The sequence below is a fragment of the Hypanus sabinus genome, chromosome 8 (genome assembly GCF_030144855.1).
Source record: "Hypanus sabinus isolate sHypSab1 chromosome 8, sHypSab1.hap1, whole genome shotgun sequence".
NCBI lineage: Eukaryota > Metazoa > Chordata > Chondrichthyes > Myliobatiformes > Dasyatidae > Hypanus > Hypanus sabinus.
In genome coordinates this window covers 82,947,204-82,963,908 of record NC_082713.1, presented here as the reverse complement: position 1 = coordinate 82,963,908, position 16,705 = coordinate 82,947,204, and the positions used below count along the sequence as shown (strand labels likewise).

General features: G+C 44.3%; 2 protein-coding genes across 2 annotated transcripts in view; both read right to left on the bottom strand.

Annotated features, from left to right (window-relative positions):
• Positions 1-16,705, bottom strand: part of LOC132398276 (uncharacterized) — a 1,154,100-nt gene that overhangs the window by 569,242 nt on the left and 568,153 nt on the right. The window lies entirely within an intron of this gene.
• Positions 1-16,705, bottom strand: part of LOC132397863 (sodium- and chloride-dependent neutral and basic amino acid transporter B(0+)-like) — a 116,106-nt gene that overhangs the window by 16,978 nt on the left and 82,423 nt on the right. The window contains exons 12-13 of the mRNA XM_059976619.1: positions 7,557-7,666; positions 7,294-7,464 (exon numbers count right to left, since the gene is read on the bottom strand). Coding sequence (XP_059832602.1) covers positions 7,294-7,464; positions 7,557-7,666 — 281 coding nt within the window. The remainder of the gene's footprint in view (positions 1-7,293; positions 7,465-7,556; positions 7,667-16,705) is intronic.

Here is a 16,705-nt window from a genome sequence, read left to right as displayed (position 1 = left end):
TGTGATGCATTCCTTACGGGCCTTGTAGACTAGACTACAGGGCAATATATTGTAAAAGTTTCTGTAGACGTGAATGGGACATCCTGATGATATGTTGCCTCCCACATGCCAGGGTCAGCGATGTCTCAGATCACGTCCGCAACATTTTGGAGGGGGAGCAGTCTTGGTACATATTGGTACCAGTGACATAGGAAGGAAAAGTAATGAGATGCTGAAAAGAGAATTTAGAGAGCTAGGTAGAAAGCTGAGAAGCGGGATCTCCTGGGTAGCAATTTCTGGATTGCTGCCTGGGTCATGCACCAGTGAGGGTAGAAACAGGATGATTTGGCAGATAAATGTATCGCTCAGAAGCTGATGCAGGGGGCAGGGCTTCAGGTTCTTGGATTATTGGGATCTCTTCTGGGGGTGGTATGACCTGTTCAAAAGTGACGGCTTCCACTTGAACCCAAGGGGGATCAACATCCTTGCGGGCAGGTTTGTTAGAGCTTTTGAGGACAGCTTAAACTAACTTGGCAGGGGGGGTCAGAATCAGAGTGAAGGGACTTGGGAAAGGACGGATGGTAAAAAAGCAAAGATGGTGTACAGTCAGATTGTCAGGAAGGGCAGGCAGGTAATGGGACTTAGTTGCAGCCAAAAGGCTGAGTATTAAATCATTAGGGATGGACAGGAAGAATAGCAAATATGGTATTCAAGATGTTGATTCTAAATGCACGTAGTACAAGAAATAAAGTGGATGATCTTGTTGCAATTTTACAGATTGCCAGGTTTGATGTTGTGGCTATCATTGATTCGTGGCTGAAGGATGGTTGTAGTTGGGAGCTGAATGTCTAAGGTTACACGTTATATTGGAGGGATAGGAAGGTAGGCAGAGGGGGTGGTGTGGCTCTACTGGTAAAGAATGGCATCAAATCTGTAGAAAGATGTGACATGGGATTGGAAGATGTTGAATTATTGTGGGTTGAGTTAAGAAACTGCAAGGGTAAACTGATGTTGATGGCAATTATATACAGGCCTCCCAACAGTAGCTGGGAGGTGGACCACAGGTTACGTAGAACATAGAATAGCACAGCACATTACAGGCCCTTCTACCCATAATGTTGTGCTGACCCTCAAACCCTACCTCCCATATAACCCCCCACATTAAATTCCTCCATATACCAGTTACAACAGGAAATAGAAAAGGCGAGTCAAGAGGGTAATGCTATGGTAGTCATGGGAGATTTTAACATGTAGGTCGATTGGGAGATGGTGATGGATCTCAGGAAGTGTTGAATGCTTAAGAGATATCATTTTAGAGCAGTTTGTTGTTGAGCCTACTTGGGGATCAGCTACACTGGATTTGGCATTATGTAATTAATTGGAGATGATTAGGGAGCTTAAGGTAAAAGATACCTTAGTAACCAGTGATCACAATGTGATTGTGTTCAATTTGAAATTTGATAGGGAGCAAAGTAAAGTCTGATGTTGCAGTATTTCAGTGGAAAATTACAGTGGTATGAGGTATGAGAGAGGAGTTGGCTAAAGTAAATTGGAAGGGGCTGCTGGTAGGGATGTCAGCAGAGCAGCAATGGTGTGTGTTTCTGTGAAAAATGAGGAAGGTGCAGGACATGTGTATTCCAAAAATGAAGAAATACTCAAATTGTAAAATAGTACAACCGTGGCTGACAAGAGAATCTTAGAGCTATTGTAAAAACACAAGAAAGGGCATACAACAAAGCAAAAATTAGTGGAAAGGCATAGAATTGGGAAGTTTTAAAAAACATTTAGAGAGCAACTAAAAAAACTCATTAGAAGGGGTAAAGATGAAATATGAAAGCAAGCTAGCAAATAATATCAAAGTGAATAGTAGAAGTTTTTTCAAGTATGTTCAAAATACAAGAGAAATAAGAGTGGATGTAGGACCACTAAAAATGAGGCAGGAGAAATAATAACAGGGGACAAGGAGATGGCTAATGAGCTAAATGAGTATTTTACGTCAGTCTTCACTGTGGAAGACACTAGCAGTATACCTGATGTTGTAGCAAGTGAAGGAAGAGAAGTGGGTGCAGTTACTGTTACAAGAGAGAAGGTACTCAAAAAGCTGGAAGACCTAAAGGTGCATAAGTCACCTGGACCAGAGGAACTGCACCTTAGGGTAGCATTAGAAATAATCTTTCAAAAATCATTGGACTCTGGCAAGGTGCCAGAGGACTGGAACCTCACAAATGTTACTCCACTCATTAAGAAAGGAGGAAGGTAACAGAAAGGAAATTATAGACCAGTTAGCCTGACCTCAGTGGTTGGGAAGATGTTAGAGTCAATTGCTAATGATGAGGTGATGGAGTACTTGGTGACACAGGACAAAATAGAACAAAGTCAGCATGGTTTCCTTAAGGGAAAATCCTGCCTGGCGAAGTTGTTGGAATTCTTTGAGGAGAGATCAAGGGGATGTACTGGATGTTGTATATTGAACTTTCAGAAGGCCCTTGACAAGGTATCGTACTTGAGGCTGCTTACCAAGTTAAGAGCCCATGGGATTACAGGAAAATTACTAACATGGTTAGAGCATTGGCTGATTGGAAGGGGGCAGCGAATGGGAATAAAAGGATCCTTATCTGGTTGGTTGCCAGCAACTAGTGGTGCTCTGTAGGGGTCGGTGTTGGGACCACTTCTTTTTATGCTGTCTATACATTATTTATTTGATGAAATAGATGGTTTTATTGCCAAATTTGCAGATGATATGAAGATTGATGGAAAGGCAGGTAGTGTTGAGGAATCAAGTAGGATGTAGAAGGACTGGGAAAGATTAGGAGAATGGGTGAGAAAGTGGCAAATGAGATTCAATGTTGGACAATGCATGGTCATGCATTTTGGTAGTAGAAATAAATGTGCAGACTATTTTCTAAACTGGGAAAAATCCAGGAATCTGAAATACAGAAGGACTTGGGAGTCCTTGTGCAGAGCATCCTGATGGTTAATTTGTAGGTTGAGTCAGTGGTGGGAAAGGCAAATGCAATGTTAGCATTCATTTCAAGAGGTCTAGAAAACAAGAGCAAGGATGTGATGCTGAGGCTTTATAAGGCACTCGTGAGGCCTCACCTTGAATATTGTGAACAGTTTTGGGCCCTTCGTCTTAGAAAAGATGTGCTGGCAATGGAGAGGGTCCAGAAGAGGTTCACCAGGATAATTGCAGGAAAGAAAGGGTTATCATACGAGGAATGTTTGGTTGCTCTGGGTCTGTACTCACTGGAATTCAGAAGGATGGAGGTGGGGAATCTCATTGAAACCTTTTGAATGTTGAAAGGTCTGGACAAAGTAGATGTGGAAAGGATGTATCCCACAGTGGGATAATCTATGACAAGAGGACACAGCCTCAGGATAGAGGGGTGCCCTTTCAAAACAGAGATGTGTAGAAATTTCTTTCACCAAAGGGTGGTGAATGTGTGGAATGTGTTGCCACTTGCTGCTGAGGAGACCAGGCTGTTGGGTGCATTTAAGGCAGAGATTGATAGGGTCTTGATTGCATCAAAGGTTACGGGGAGAAGAAAGAAAACTGGGGTTGAAGAGGAGATAGGAAAAAAGGATCAGCCATAATAGAATGGTGGAGCAGACTTGATGGTCCAGGTGGCTTAATTCTGTTCCTGTCTTATGGTCTTATAAGTCTCTGTCAGATCTTCCCTCAGCCTCTGCAGCTCCAAAGAAAATAACCCAAGTTTGTCCTGAGTTTTGTGATAGCACATGCATTCTAAACTAGGCAGTATCCTGGTAAGCCTCTTCTGCACTCTCCCAAAATCTTCAACAACCTTCCTATAGTGGGTTGACCAAAACTGTATGCAATACTCCAGACGTGCACTAAAGAGTTCTATAAAGTTGCAACATACACTAACCTCTTAGCTTTTGAATGCAATGCAATGACTAATAAAAATAAACATTCCATCAGTCTTCTTAACCTCCCTATTGACTATGTAGCCACTTTGAAGCAGCTATGAACTTGGTCTCCAAAATTTCTCTGCTCAGATACACTATTGAAGGACTGAACTTAACCGTGTACTCTCTCCTTGCATTTGATCTACCAAGGTGCAACGCCACACCTTTATCTGGGTGAAAACTCATCTGCCATTTCTCTGCCCATATCTACAACTGATCTATATAGTGCTGCATTCTTTGCCAGTCTTCTACACTGTCCACTATTCCACCAATATTGATCTCATCTGCAAACTTACTAACCCACCCATCTATATTTTCATCATTTATAAACATCACAAACAGAAAAGATCCCAGCACAGATCACTGCAGAACACCACCAATTACAGATCTCCAGCTCAAATAAATCCCTTTAGCTACTATACTGAATCCAAACAGTCAATTCGCTGTGGGCCCCATGTATCCTAATTTTCTGGATTAGCCTCCCATGAGGGACTTTGTCAGACACCTTACTAAAATCTATATAGACAACAATCCACTGCTCTACCTTCATCAGTCTCTCTCATAACCTTGTCAAAAAGCTCAATCGAATTGGTAAGAGACGACCTGCCCTGCACAAAGCCATGCTGGCTCTCTGTTTAGACTATGGGTTTCCAAATGCTCAAGTTTCCTATCTCTAAGAACTTCTTTTCAGCAATTTCCCGACAACTGATGTGAAAATCATCGGTCTATAGTTTCCAGGAACTTCCCTTGTTGCCTTCTTAAATAGGGTACAACATTAGTCACTTTCCAGTCCTCCGGGATATCGCCTGTGTCTAGAGAAGACACAAAGATGCTGGTCAAGGGCCTAGCAATCTTGTCTCTTGCCTCCTTCAGTAAACTGGCATAAATCCTATCTGGCTCTGGGGGCTTATCCACCTTAATACTCATTTAGAGACCCGACACTTTCTCCTCCTTGACCTCTAATCGCCCTAACGTATTTAAGTACTCAGCACTGACCTCCTGGTCCTCCATATCCTTTTCCTGTGTAAATACTGAAGTCAAATATTCATTAAGTATCTCATTCACATTTTCTGCATCCAAGCCAATCCTCCCCACTCCCTCCCCACCATCCTTGACACTACCCTGTCCCTAGTTATCCTCTTTCTCTTGATGAATGTATGGAATGCCTTGGAATTCACCTTGATCCTACTTGCCAGTGACTTTTCATTGCCCCTCTTGGCTTTCCTAATTCTCCTCTTAAGTTCTTTTCTGGCTTCTTTGTAATCCTCATGTGTTTTGTTTGATCATAACTTCTGAAGTTTTACATACTTTTCCCTCCCTGACTGAATTCATCACTTCTCTCAACATCCAAGTTTCTCTTATCTTTCCATCCCTGTTCTTCCTTCTCACATGAACATTCCTCTCCTGTACTCTGTGCCATTGATTTTTAAACACCCTCCGCATGTCTGATATGAACTGACCAGAAAAAAGCTATTCCCAATTAACTCTCCTTAGTTTCTGCCTAATGCCCTTGTAATTTGCCCTACTTCAATTTAAGACTCTTTCACAAGGTCTTGTTCCCTCACTGCTCAATCACTAAAAGTTTAATCTTTATCAGAACCTGAAATATTAACTCTATTTTTCTTTCAACAGATGTTTTCTTAAATATTTTGAAAGATCTTTTTTATACAGTGTATCAGATTTTCAGCATGTATCTTTGGCTTTCAAATTATACTGGAAGAAATTTGGAGAAATTCACAAATTATAAAGAGGAGGAAGTACTGGCACTTATAAGGAATATAAAAGTGGATAAATCTCCAGATCCTGACAGGATATTCCCTAGGACCTTGAGGGAAGTTGGTGTAGAAATAGCAGGGGCTCTGACAGAAATATTTCAAATGTCATTAGAAATGGGGATTGGCGTATTGCTCATGTGGTTCTATTGTTTAAAAATGGTTCTAAGAGTAAACCTAGCAATTATAGGCCTGTCAGTTTGACATCAGCGGTGGGTAAATTAATGGAATGTATTCTTAGAGATGGTATATATAATTATCTGGATAGACAGGGTCTGATTAGGAATAGTCAGCATGAATTTTTGCGAGGAAGGTCATGTTTGACAAACCTTACTGAAGTTTTTGAAGAGGTTATGAGGAAAGTTGACGAGGGTAAAGCAGTGGATGTTGTCTATATGGACTTCAGTATGGTCTTTGACAAAGTTCCGCATGGAAGGTTAGTTAGGATGGTTCAATCGTTAGGTGTTAATATTGAAGTAGTAAAATGGATTCAACAGTGTTGGATGGGAGATGCCAGAGAGTAGTAGTGGATAACTGTTTGTCAGGTTGGAGGCTGATGACTAGTGGTGTGCCTCAGGCATATGTACCGGGTCCAGTGTTGTTTGTCATATACATTAATGATCTGGATGATGGGATGGTAAATTGGATTAGTAAGTATGCAGATGATACTAAGGTAGGAGGCGTTGTGGATAATGAAGTAGGTTTCCAAAACTTGCAGAGAGATTTAGACAAGTTAGAAGAGTGGGCTGAAAGATGGCAGATGGAGTTTAATGCTAATAAGTGTAAGGTGCTACATTTTGGTAGGAATAATCCAAATAGGACATACATGGTAAATGGTAGGGAATTGAAGAATGCAGTAGAACAGAGTGATCTAGGAATAATGGCGCATAGTTCCCTGAAGGTGGAATCTCATGTGGATAGGTTGGTGAAGAAAGATTTTGGTATGCTGGCCTTTATAAATCAGAGCATTGAGTATAGGAGTTGGGATGTAATGTTAAAATTGTACAAGGCATTGGTAAGGCCGAATTTGGAGTATTGTGTACAGTTCTGGTCACTGAATTATAGGAAAGATATCAACAAAATAGAGAGAGTACAGAGAAGATTTACTAGAATGTTACCTGGGTTTCAGCACCCAAGTTACAGGGAAAGGTTGAACAATTTAGGTCTTTATACTTTGGAGCGTAGAAGGTTGAGGGGGGACTTGATAGAGGTATTTAAAATAATGAGGGGAATAGATCAAGTTGACGTGGATAGGCGTTTTCCATTGAGAGTAGGGGAGATTCAAACAAGAGGACATGATTTGTGAGTTAGGGGGCAAAAGTTTAAGGGTAACACGAGGGGAAATTTCTTTACTCAGAGAGCGGTAGCTGTGTAGAATGACCTTCCAGTAGAAGTGGGAGAGGCAGGTTCGGTATTGTCATTTAAAGTAAAATTGGATAGGTATATGGACAGGAAAGGAATGGAGAGTTATGGGCTGAGTGTGGACCAGTGGGACTAGGTGAGTGTATGCATCAGCATGGACTAGAAGGGCCGAGATGGCCTGTTTCTGTGCTGTAATTGTTATATGGTTATATGCCTCTCCAGTATCTCTAACTATCTCAATGTGATTGCTTACCTGCCATAAGGATGAGGCCTTAGCTTGGACAACTTCCTTAATGGCAACAATGGGGATCCACATCGCAGAAAGGGTGACCATACACCAAACAAGTACTGATGCCCAGGCAGGGTATTCAACAGTTCCATGTTTCAGTGGAGCTAAGGTTGCCAGAGACCAGATTAAGATGCCCTGGGTAAAGTAATTGAAAACCATCATATCATTAACTTGACAAGAACTGTATATCTTAAGTTCATTTTCAATCAATATTTACAACTCCTTACTGCCAGCAAGCTTGGTGAAATGAAGAGCCAACACACTTTCCACCACAGCCAGAAGATATAATTCTTCCTTCCAATCATCATCTGAATATCCTTGATGAACTGCTCTGCACCTATAATAGCAAGGGAGCAGAAACACCTTTATTAAAAGCTGTTTGTTCCAGAGTTTGTTGTTACAATAGGACAGGGGTCACCAAACTTTTATGCACCGCAGACCAGTTTATTATTGACAATATTCTTGCAGACCGGCCAACGGGGGGTGGGGGTGTTAAACCCAACCAGAATACAGAGGTACTCGAAGGAGGTTCCTTATGTCCAGTCTATTCCTCAATTTAGTTTATGTGGCTGACAGCACTTGCCTCTGTCCCGCTTGCTCACGTTTTTTTCTGCTGAGAAAACTCAATGGGTTTGTCTTTAAGTGCAGGGTGCTTGGACTCAAGGTACTGAAGCAGTTATCGTTGGAAAAAATGACATGTAAATTTGATTTAGGAGGGTTACAACTTCCAAATTTTAAGAACTATTACAAAGCAAATCAACTTAGATTTATTGCATCTTTTTTTGATGAAGAAATGCCGGCATGGATTAGAATAGAACTAGATAAGATAGGAGAAAATATACCAGAAGATTTTATATATAAATGGGAATCCAAATGGATACGGGAAAAGAAAGAATCTCTTATATTAAGACATTTGATTGATTTATGGAATAAGATAAATATGGATGATGAAATAAAGAAATCATTATTAGCAAAAAGAACCTTAATTCAAAATAAGCTTATTCCTTTCGCAATGGATAATCAACTTTTACATAACTGGTTTCAAAAAGGGATCAGATATATAGGTGACTGTTTTGAAGGAGGTATATTGATGTCGTTTGATCAATTAAAAAATAAATATAAAATATCAAATAACACTCTTTTCTGTTATTTTCAATTAAAGGTCTATTTACGAGATAAACTGGGTCAAACAATGTTAATGCCAACCTAATGAAATAGAAATCTTAATTCAAAAAGGAAAAATTAAAAAAATTACATCTTGTATGTATAATTTGATTCAAAAACAATTAAACCAGGAATTCATAAATCAAGACAAAAATGAGAAACTGATTTGATTATTAAAATTGATGAAAAGAATTGGTCAAGACTATGTCTTGATAGTATGATAAATACAATAAATATCCAACTTAGATTAGTATTATATAATTTTTACATCAATTATATATAACACCACAAAAAATAAATAGATTAAATTCAAATTTATCTGACCAATGTTTTCGATTTAATCAAGAAATTGGTACCTTTTATATTCTACTTGGTCTTGTTCTAAAATTCAACATTTTGGATAAATTTAAGACTTTTACTGGAACAAGTTATTGGAATACAACTCCCACATATCCCAATATTATTTTTATTAGGTGATATTGAAGGGATAATACCGAAACCTAAATTGAATAAATATCAGAAAAAATTTATAAAAATTGCATTGGTAGTAGCCAAAAAAGCTATTGCAGTTACTTGGAAATCAGTTTCATACTTAACTATGGATCGTTGGAATAATGAAATATATAGCTGCATTCCACTTGAAAAAATTATTTATAATTTAAGAAATGAACATGATATAATTTTGAAAATTTGGCACCCCTATCTACAAAAGATAGGATTAAATATATAGGTCCTTTGAAGAAAAAATTATGTTATTTGGGGAAAATAAGAACTAAAGTTATTTTGAACTCCATGGAGCATGTGGGGATCCTTCGATATCCAGGCAATCTTTCTATCTTTTTTCTTTCTTTCTTTTTTCTTTTTTTTTCTTTTCTTTTTTTTTCAGATAGGGATCTAAGGGGGGGAGGGTTAAAGGGAGGGGGGAGGGCCAATAATAATTTTTCACTATTCTAATATTCTACTCATTTTATGCAATTCTGTTAAAAATTTAATAAATAAATAAAAAATTAAAAACCGGTACCGAAGCAGTTTTGAGGGCTTCATTGCCTCATTAGACAGCCTCTGGGCCCGAACTCCATCCTCCCGCCCACCTGCCCGCCACCAGACGTCTTGGCCAGATGTGGCTGGTCGTGGGTGGGGTGAGAGGACAAGGTAAGGGCTGGAGGTCCCCGTGCCGGGTCCACGGTGGTCGCAGTCCAGAGAGCGTGACCGACCGAGTGAAGAGGGCGATGGGGCATGCACCTGCCCCCCTTGTCAGTAGGTAGGAAGGATCTATCGTCCAACACAAGTTTGTCTCAACCGATGACTTCCAGTAGATCACAGCGATGTAGCTGCTCTGCTACTTACAAAACCCTGAGCCCGAATTAGGTCGTCTGCAAATATTTTAGCATCCGGTTCCCCATGAGCATTCGGTGTGCTAAACAGGTTTAGAGGCAGCGCCTATCTGTCCGCGCTCCAGGCCAGTAGCAACGGCACTTCCCGCCAGCCACACGAGGTGACCGGTTACCTGATACCAACCAGTGATCCCTGGCGCAAGTGTGTCACTGCATTTAGGTGACTGATGTCCTCACGTGGGTAATGGCTTCACGTGTGTTCAAGTTCAAAAGTGGGCGTGACAGGGAATGAGGAAAGGTGCACTCATATCGTTTCATATCAACAAATCATATTGTTTCCTTGTGGTCATGAAAACAGCTTAAATCCAAGAAAGGAAATGTAAGAATTTAAGGCATGATTTTGTAATTGCAACCTATATATCTACAGAGGAAATATTTATAGAAAATTCTGAAGTACAACCATTTACATTCTTCATAACGCAAGTTAAAGGTTGTACAGCAGAAAGTTAGACTATCAGAGTGGGTTTGAGAGAGCCCAGAATGTTAAAGTGAGATAACAAGAGCCCTTGAATGATTAGACATACTAGAATGAGAGACCCTGGAAGATGAATTAGTGAAAGGCACTGAGCAGTTGGAAGTGCAGGGCCTATATGTAAGAGGACCAACCCTGTTTCTTGTTAAAGGACACCGTAGAGATAATGTAGATGATTCTGCAGAGTAAGTGTTGACCAAATGTGAGTACATTCATGTGAGTACAAGTATTCAAGGGAGACCAGAAGGTGATTTCACATGACCAGTGGGGAAGTTACTGAGGTTATGCTGGTGCTACATGCCAAACAGAGTAAAGGATAAGAGCAGGAATGAGCTGCTCAATCACTCAAGCCTGCAGCTCCATTTGGTATGATAACTCCTCTGATTGTGACCTCAATTCCAAATTCCTGTCTACGCACATTAATACTCCTAAGTATTAATCTTCTGCTCCCTTGAGAGTATTGAAAATCTCTGCTTCCACTGTACATTGAGGAAGAGAATTCCAAAGACCCGTGAACTCTGAAAGAAAGAATACTTCATCTGACTTCAATGGCTCATTGGGAAGAGATGCACCGTTATCAGTAATGCTGCCTGACTGTGTTTTGTAACTCCTTAGGGCTTGCAAATCCTCCCATAATTGATAGCTGGTATGGAAATTAATTTTGGACTGGTGTTGTATTTTGTCATCCCTGATAGTTTTATGGCAGTTGTATCTCAAATTAAGGTAAGGTAGCGATAAGGTTCACCTGATTTCAATGCTGCAGTCTTAGACTTCAGCAGGGAGTGAATCTCCTGACTTATCCATGTTTTCCAGTTTGGGGACCCTAGATTATCCACTTTGATACACACTTACTGGTAAAGTCAATGACAGTGTTAACTTAGTCATCTAAAGTGGCTGTTGAGTCTTGGAATGCAATTGTGTAGAAGCTAATCTGTTTCCTCCAACCAGCACTGTCGTGAGCATTGAGCTTCTAGGATTCTCTATCGGTTACCTCAAATAGAGCCGTTAAGCCCTTGTGCTTTTAGTTTAGGTCATGGTCCCTTCTGGCACCTGGCTTTCTTCCTCAGGAATTGGTCCTTAACCATCTCATTTAGTTCCCAATCATTCCCCGGTTCCAACAACTACAAACACCTGCATTCCATCAACCAAGACAGTATAAGAATCCTGTGACCACAACTAGAAGGTGCCAGTTCGTTGGTCAACTCGTGTACAAGTAACCTCATTCCATTGGACTGAGGACTATCAGTTGTGAGCCTAACCTTGTTCCTGAATTATCTACTAGAACCAAGACTCCAAGCTTCCCTTGGAACCTTCGCTATGACGGCAATGCCTCCCGACTCGGCCTCCGCACCCGTGTTCTGCATTTGGGTTTGTTCCACCAGAATGAACTGGCCATGATGAACCCAGCAGACATGGATCCCATACAACAGGCTCTGGCCAGCCAGGGCTACCTATTGGGCGCCCACAACCAACTACTTCGGGACATCGTGGACCTTCAGACACTAACCACGAATGTGCAGGTCAGTGAACAAGCGGACCGGGTCTCCGCTTCCTTTTCCCTGTCTCCTCCAAGAACCCCGACTACCCAAACTGCACCACTCAGAATGGCTTTCCCCTTGGAATCAGCAACACCATCCCCTCGAGAGCCGTATGTACCCAAGCCTGAACCCTACACCGGGGACCCAGGTAAGTGCCGGGCCTTCCTGTTACAATGCTCCCTAGTCTTTGAGCTGCAGACATGCACCTACACTTCCTATAAATCAAAGATCGCCTACTTCATGGGGCCGCTACGAGGGGATGCCTCGGCCTGGGTAACCGCGATATGGGAAAACCGACCACAGGTTTGTTCCTCCTACTCCTCCTTCGTTGTGGAAATGAGGAAAGTCTTCGAACAATCCATTCACGGTAAGGACGCCACAAAACGTCTGCTTACTCTTCGTCAGGCTTCGCGAAGTGTGGCCAGATATTCCACTGAGTTCCGGACCTTAGCTGCAGACACCGGGTGGAATGACGAGGCCCTATGGGAGGTGTTCTGACAGGGCCTCTTGGCCAGATAAGGGATGAGTTGGCCATAAGGGACGACACGGACTGTCTGGACTCTGATCTCGCTAGTCATTCGATTAGATTATCAACTTCAGGAGCGTCAGAGAGAAGGCCAGTCACCCTGCTCCTCGAGGAAGTCCCCAGTCCACCTTGCCAGCCTCAGCCAGGCCCCCTTCCCCAGCTGCTCCCTGTGTGGCTCCTGCTACCAACGTCCCCACCCCCCAGGGGAGGAACCGATGCAACTGGGATGGAACTGGCTCTTCCCGGCCGAACAAACTTGGAGGTGGAGAGCTGGGGATTGCTACGATTGCGGCCAGCCAGGACATTTCTGGGACACCTGCTCTCAGTGTCCAAAAGGAGAGGTCTCACCAGTGAGAAAGGGAGCTCTGGTGAGCTGAATGATACTCCCTTCAGCACCCCAGTCTCGGATGCAGATCCCGGCAACCGTGAATTACCAATAACAGTCCCTGTCCCTACCTGCTTTGGTGGATTCCAGTGCTGAGGGCAATCTGCTGGATGTAAACATAGCCACCCAGGCCGGAATACCTCGCGAGCTGCTACAACCCCCCTGGAGGCCCGGGCCTGGATGGAAAACTGCTGGCTCGGGTGACCCACTGTACACCTCCCCTGACCTTGATCCTATCCAGCAAACGTTGTGAGGAGGTATGATTCAGTCTCATTCAGTGACCTCAATCCCTGTTTGTTCTAGGGTACCCATGGCTGATCCAACACAATTCCCATATCGACTGGTCTACTGGGAGGATAGCCGAATAGAGCCCGTCTAGCCATACTAACTCTCTGCAGTCGGCCCCATCTCCCAGAGAAGCTCCCGCGACCCTGCCTGTTTTGGAACCCCTCAACTTGTCCCCACAGAGTACCATGACTTGGGGCAGGTGTTCAGTAAACAGCGGGCCCTTTCCCTGCCTCCGCACCGCCCAAATTATTGTGCCATCAACCTCCTCCCCAGGGCCCTGCTACCCACCAGTCACCTTTTTAACCTATCTGGACCAGAAGGAGAGGCCATGGAAAGATACATTAGCGAGTCCCTTACAGCAGGCATCATCAGGCCTTCATCTTCCCCGGTAGGCGCCGATTTCTTCTTTGTAGTAAAGAAGGACGGGACGCTTCGCACTTGTATTGACTACCGAGGCCTAAATAATACAACAGTTAAGAACAAGTACCCGCTACCCCTCATTAGTTCAGCATTTGAACCACTGCATGGAGCCACCATCTTCTCAAAGCTGGATCTTCGCAACGCCTACCATTTAGTCAGGATAAGGGAGGGGGACAAATGGAATACGGCCTTCAATACACCTCTGGGCCACTTTGAATATTTGGTTATGCTATTTGGCCTCACCAATGCTCCCGCCGTTTTCCAAACCCTGATCAATGACATACCGAGGGACTCTATAAATCAGTTCGTATTTGTTTACCTTGATGATATTCTGATTTTCTTGCAGCTCCGAAGAACACGTGCACCATGTCTGTCAAGTCCTCCAACAGCTGTGGGAAAACCAGTTATTTGCAAAGGTGGATAAATGCAAGTTCCACATCCCTTCGGTCAGCTTCCTAGGCGATATCATTGAAAGCGGGCAGGTAAAAGCAGACCCTGAGAAGATCCGGGCAGTGGAGGAATGGCCCAGACCCACAACACGCAAACAGCTTCAACGATTCCTGGGGTTTGCAAACTTCTACCGCAGATTCATCAGAGACTACGGTCGAGTGGCAGCCCCCCTTACCCGGCTCACCTCGCCTACCACACCGTTTTGCTGGGACTCCGAAGCGGACTCAGCATTCACCGACTTGAAGAGGCGTTTCACCACCACTCCCATCCTGGTCCACACAGACCCATCCCGTCAACTCATTGTGGAGGTGGACGCCTCTGACTCTGGGGTGGGAGCAGTCCTATGCCAACGGGCAAGTTCGGATGAAAAGCTTCACCCCTGCGCCTTCTACTCTTGCTGACTGTCCCCCACTGAGCAGAATTACGACGTGGGGAATCGGGAACTACTGGCACTGGAAGAATGGAGGCACTGGTTGGAGGGGGCAGAGCACCCGTTTGTGGTATGGATGGATCATAAGAACCTGGGGTATATCCAGACCACCAAATGATTGAACTCCTGCCAGGCCCGTTGGGCATTGTTTTTTGAACGATTCCAGTTTACCCTCATGTACCGACCAAGATCCAAGAACGGGAAACCGGACGCGCTATCCCGCCAGCAGGACTCCAAGGAGGACACCTCCAGTCCCGAGATGATCCTCCCACCATCCTGAATGGTGGCCACCCTCACTTGGGAGATCGAGGCTAAAGTAAAGGAAGCCCACCGGGATGACCCCAACCCTGGAAATGGACCCAGCGACTGTCTCTGTCAGGCCTCAGGTTCTCCAATGGGGACACACATCCCGGTTCGCCTGCCATCCCGGGAGTGATCGCACCCTGGCTCTCCTGAGGAGATGCTTCTGGTGGCCGTCCATGGAGGGGGAGACACGCTCTTGTGTTTCAGCTTGTTCCATCTGTGCCTGGGGAAAGGTCTCTCATCGACCACCTGCAGGTCTTCTTCATCCTCTACCTGTCCCTGGTCACACATTGCCCTAGACTTCATCACCAGTTTACCCCGCTCCCGCAGAAACACCACGGTGGTAGACTGATTCTCCAAGGTGGTGCACCTTGTAGCCCTCCCTAAACTCCTTTCCTCTCAAGAAACTACAGATCTTCTCATCCGCAACATCTTCCGGCTCCATGGAATCCCCGTGGATATTGTCTGTGATCGAGGTCCCCAGTTCGTCTCGCAGGTATGGAAGGCCTTCTGTCAAGCCTTGGGTGCATCAGTCAGCCTGTCATCCAGCTTCCACACCCAGATGAACTGGCAGACCGAACGGGTCAACCAAGACCTGGAGCTGACGTTACGCTGTGTAACAGCAAATAATCTGTCGACCTGGAGCGAGGTTGAGTACGCCCACAACCCTCTGGTGAGCTCTGCCATTGGGAGGTCTCCGTTCGAGTGCTCCCTTGGGTACCAACTACCACTGTTCCCCGCACAGGAAGAGGATATTGCAGTACTGTCGGTTTGGGAGCATATTGATTGGTGCCGTAATGTTTGGAGGAAACACACACAGCCCTACTCAGATCAACAAATCGGAATAAGAAGATAGCTGACTGACACCGGACTCCGGCACCGGAGTATCATCCGGGGCAGATGGTGTGGCTTTCCTCCAAGGACATCCTGCTCAAAAATGAACAGAGGAAACTGGCCCCTCGCTTCCTGGGACCATTCAAGGTTGAAAGAGTTATCAATCCCACAGCAGTCCGCCTAAAGCTGCCGAAGTCCATGCGCATTCTACCAACTTTTCATGTGTCTCAGTTAAAGCCAGTCTCCGTCAACCCCTTGTGTCCCCCAGCTGAGACTCCTCTCCCTGCCCGTCTCATTGACAACCATCTGGCATACACCATCTGACGACTGCTAGATGTGCGCTGTCGGGGCAGGGGTCTGTTGGATTGGGAAGGATACAGTCCTGAAGAGCATTCCTGGGTCCCCCACTCCTTCATCCTAGACCCTTCCCTCATCCAGGACTTCATTGGGACCACTCAGACAGGCCTGGAGGATTGCTGTGAGGTTCCCTTTGAGGGGGGGGGGGGGTTACTGTCCTGGTCCCTCCTGGCTATCTTCCTCAGGAATTGAGCCTTAACTACCTTTAGTTCCCAATCATTCCCTGGTTCCAACAACTACAAACACCTGCATTCCATCAACCAAGACAGTATAAGAATCCTGTGACCACAACTAGAAGGTGCCAGTTCGTTGCTCAACTCATGTAAGAGTAACCTCAGTCCACGGGACTTAGGGCTATCAGTTCTAAGTCTAACCTCGTTCCTAAACTATCTACTAGAACCAAGACTCCAGGCAAAGACTCCCTTGGAACCTTCACTACGACGGCAATGCCTCCCAACTCGCCCTCTGAGCCTGTGTTCAGCACTTGGGTTCGGTCCACCAATCTTGTCAAGTTAATTAAGAATGGCACATATTTCCCACATTCTGTGATTATTTAAAGAGGACTCTCATTTAGTACCTTAGAGGTGTTGGAGAGTTGCTCAGTCTTTCCTCCACAGCTCTGTTAGTATTCCTAACCTCTTGTTTCCGTCTCTTAATGGGGATTCTGTCATTTCTCCTCTCCTGGGTCGAGTTGTGAGCCTGTCATTCATTCGCACCTGGGTTCAGTCCTGCGAGCGTTCACCGTGACAAGCACAGCATGACTCTGCACTGACTTCTTGTTTCAGCTTCCATTTCCCTCTTCAGCTCCAACATCT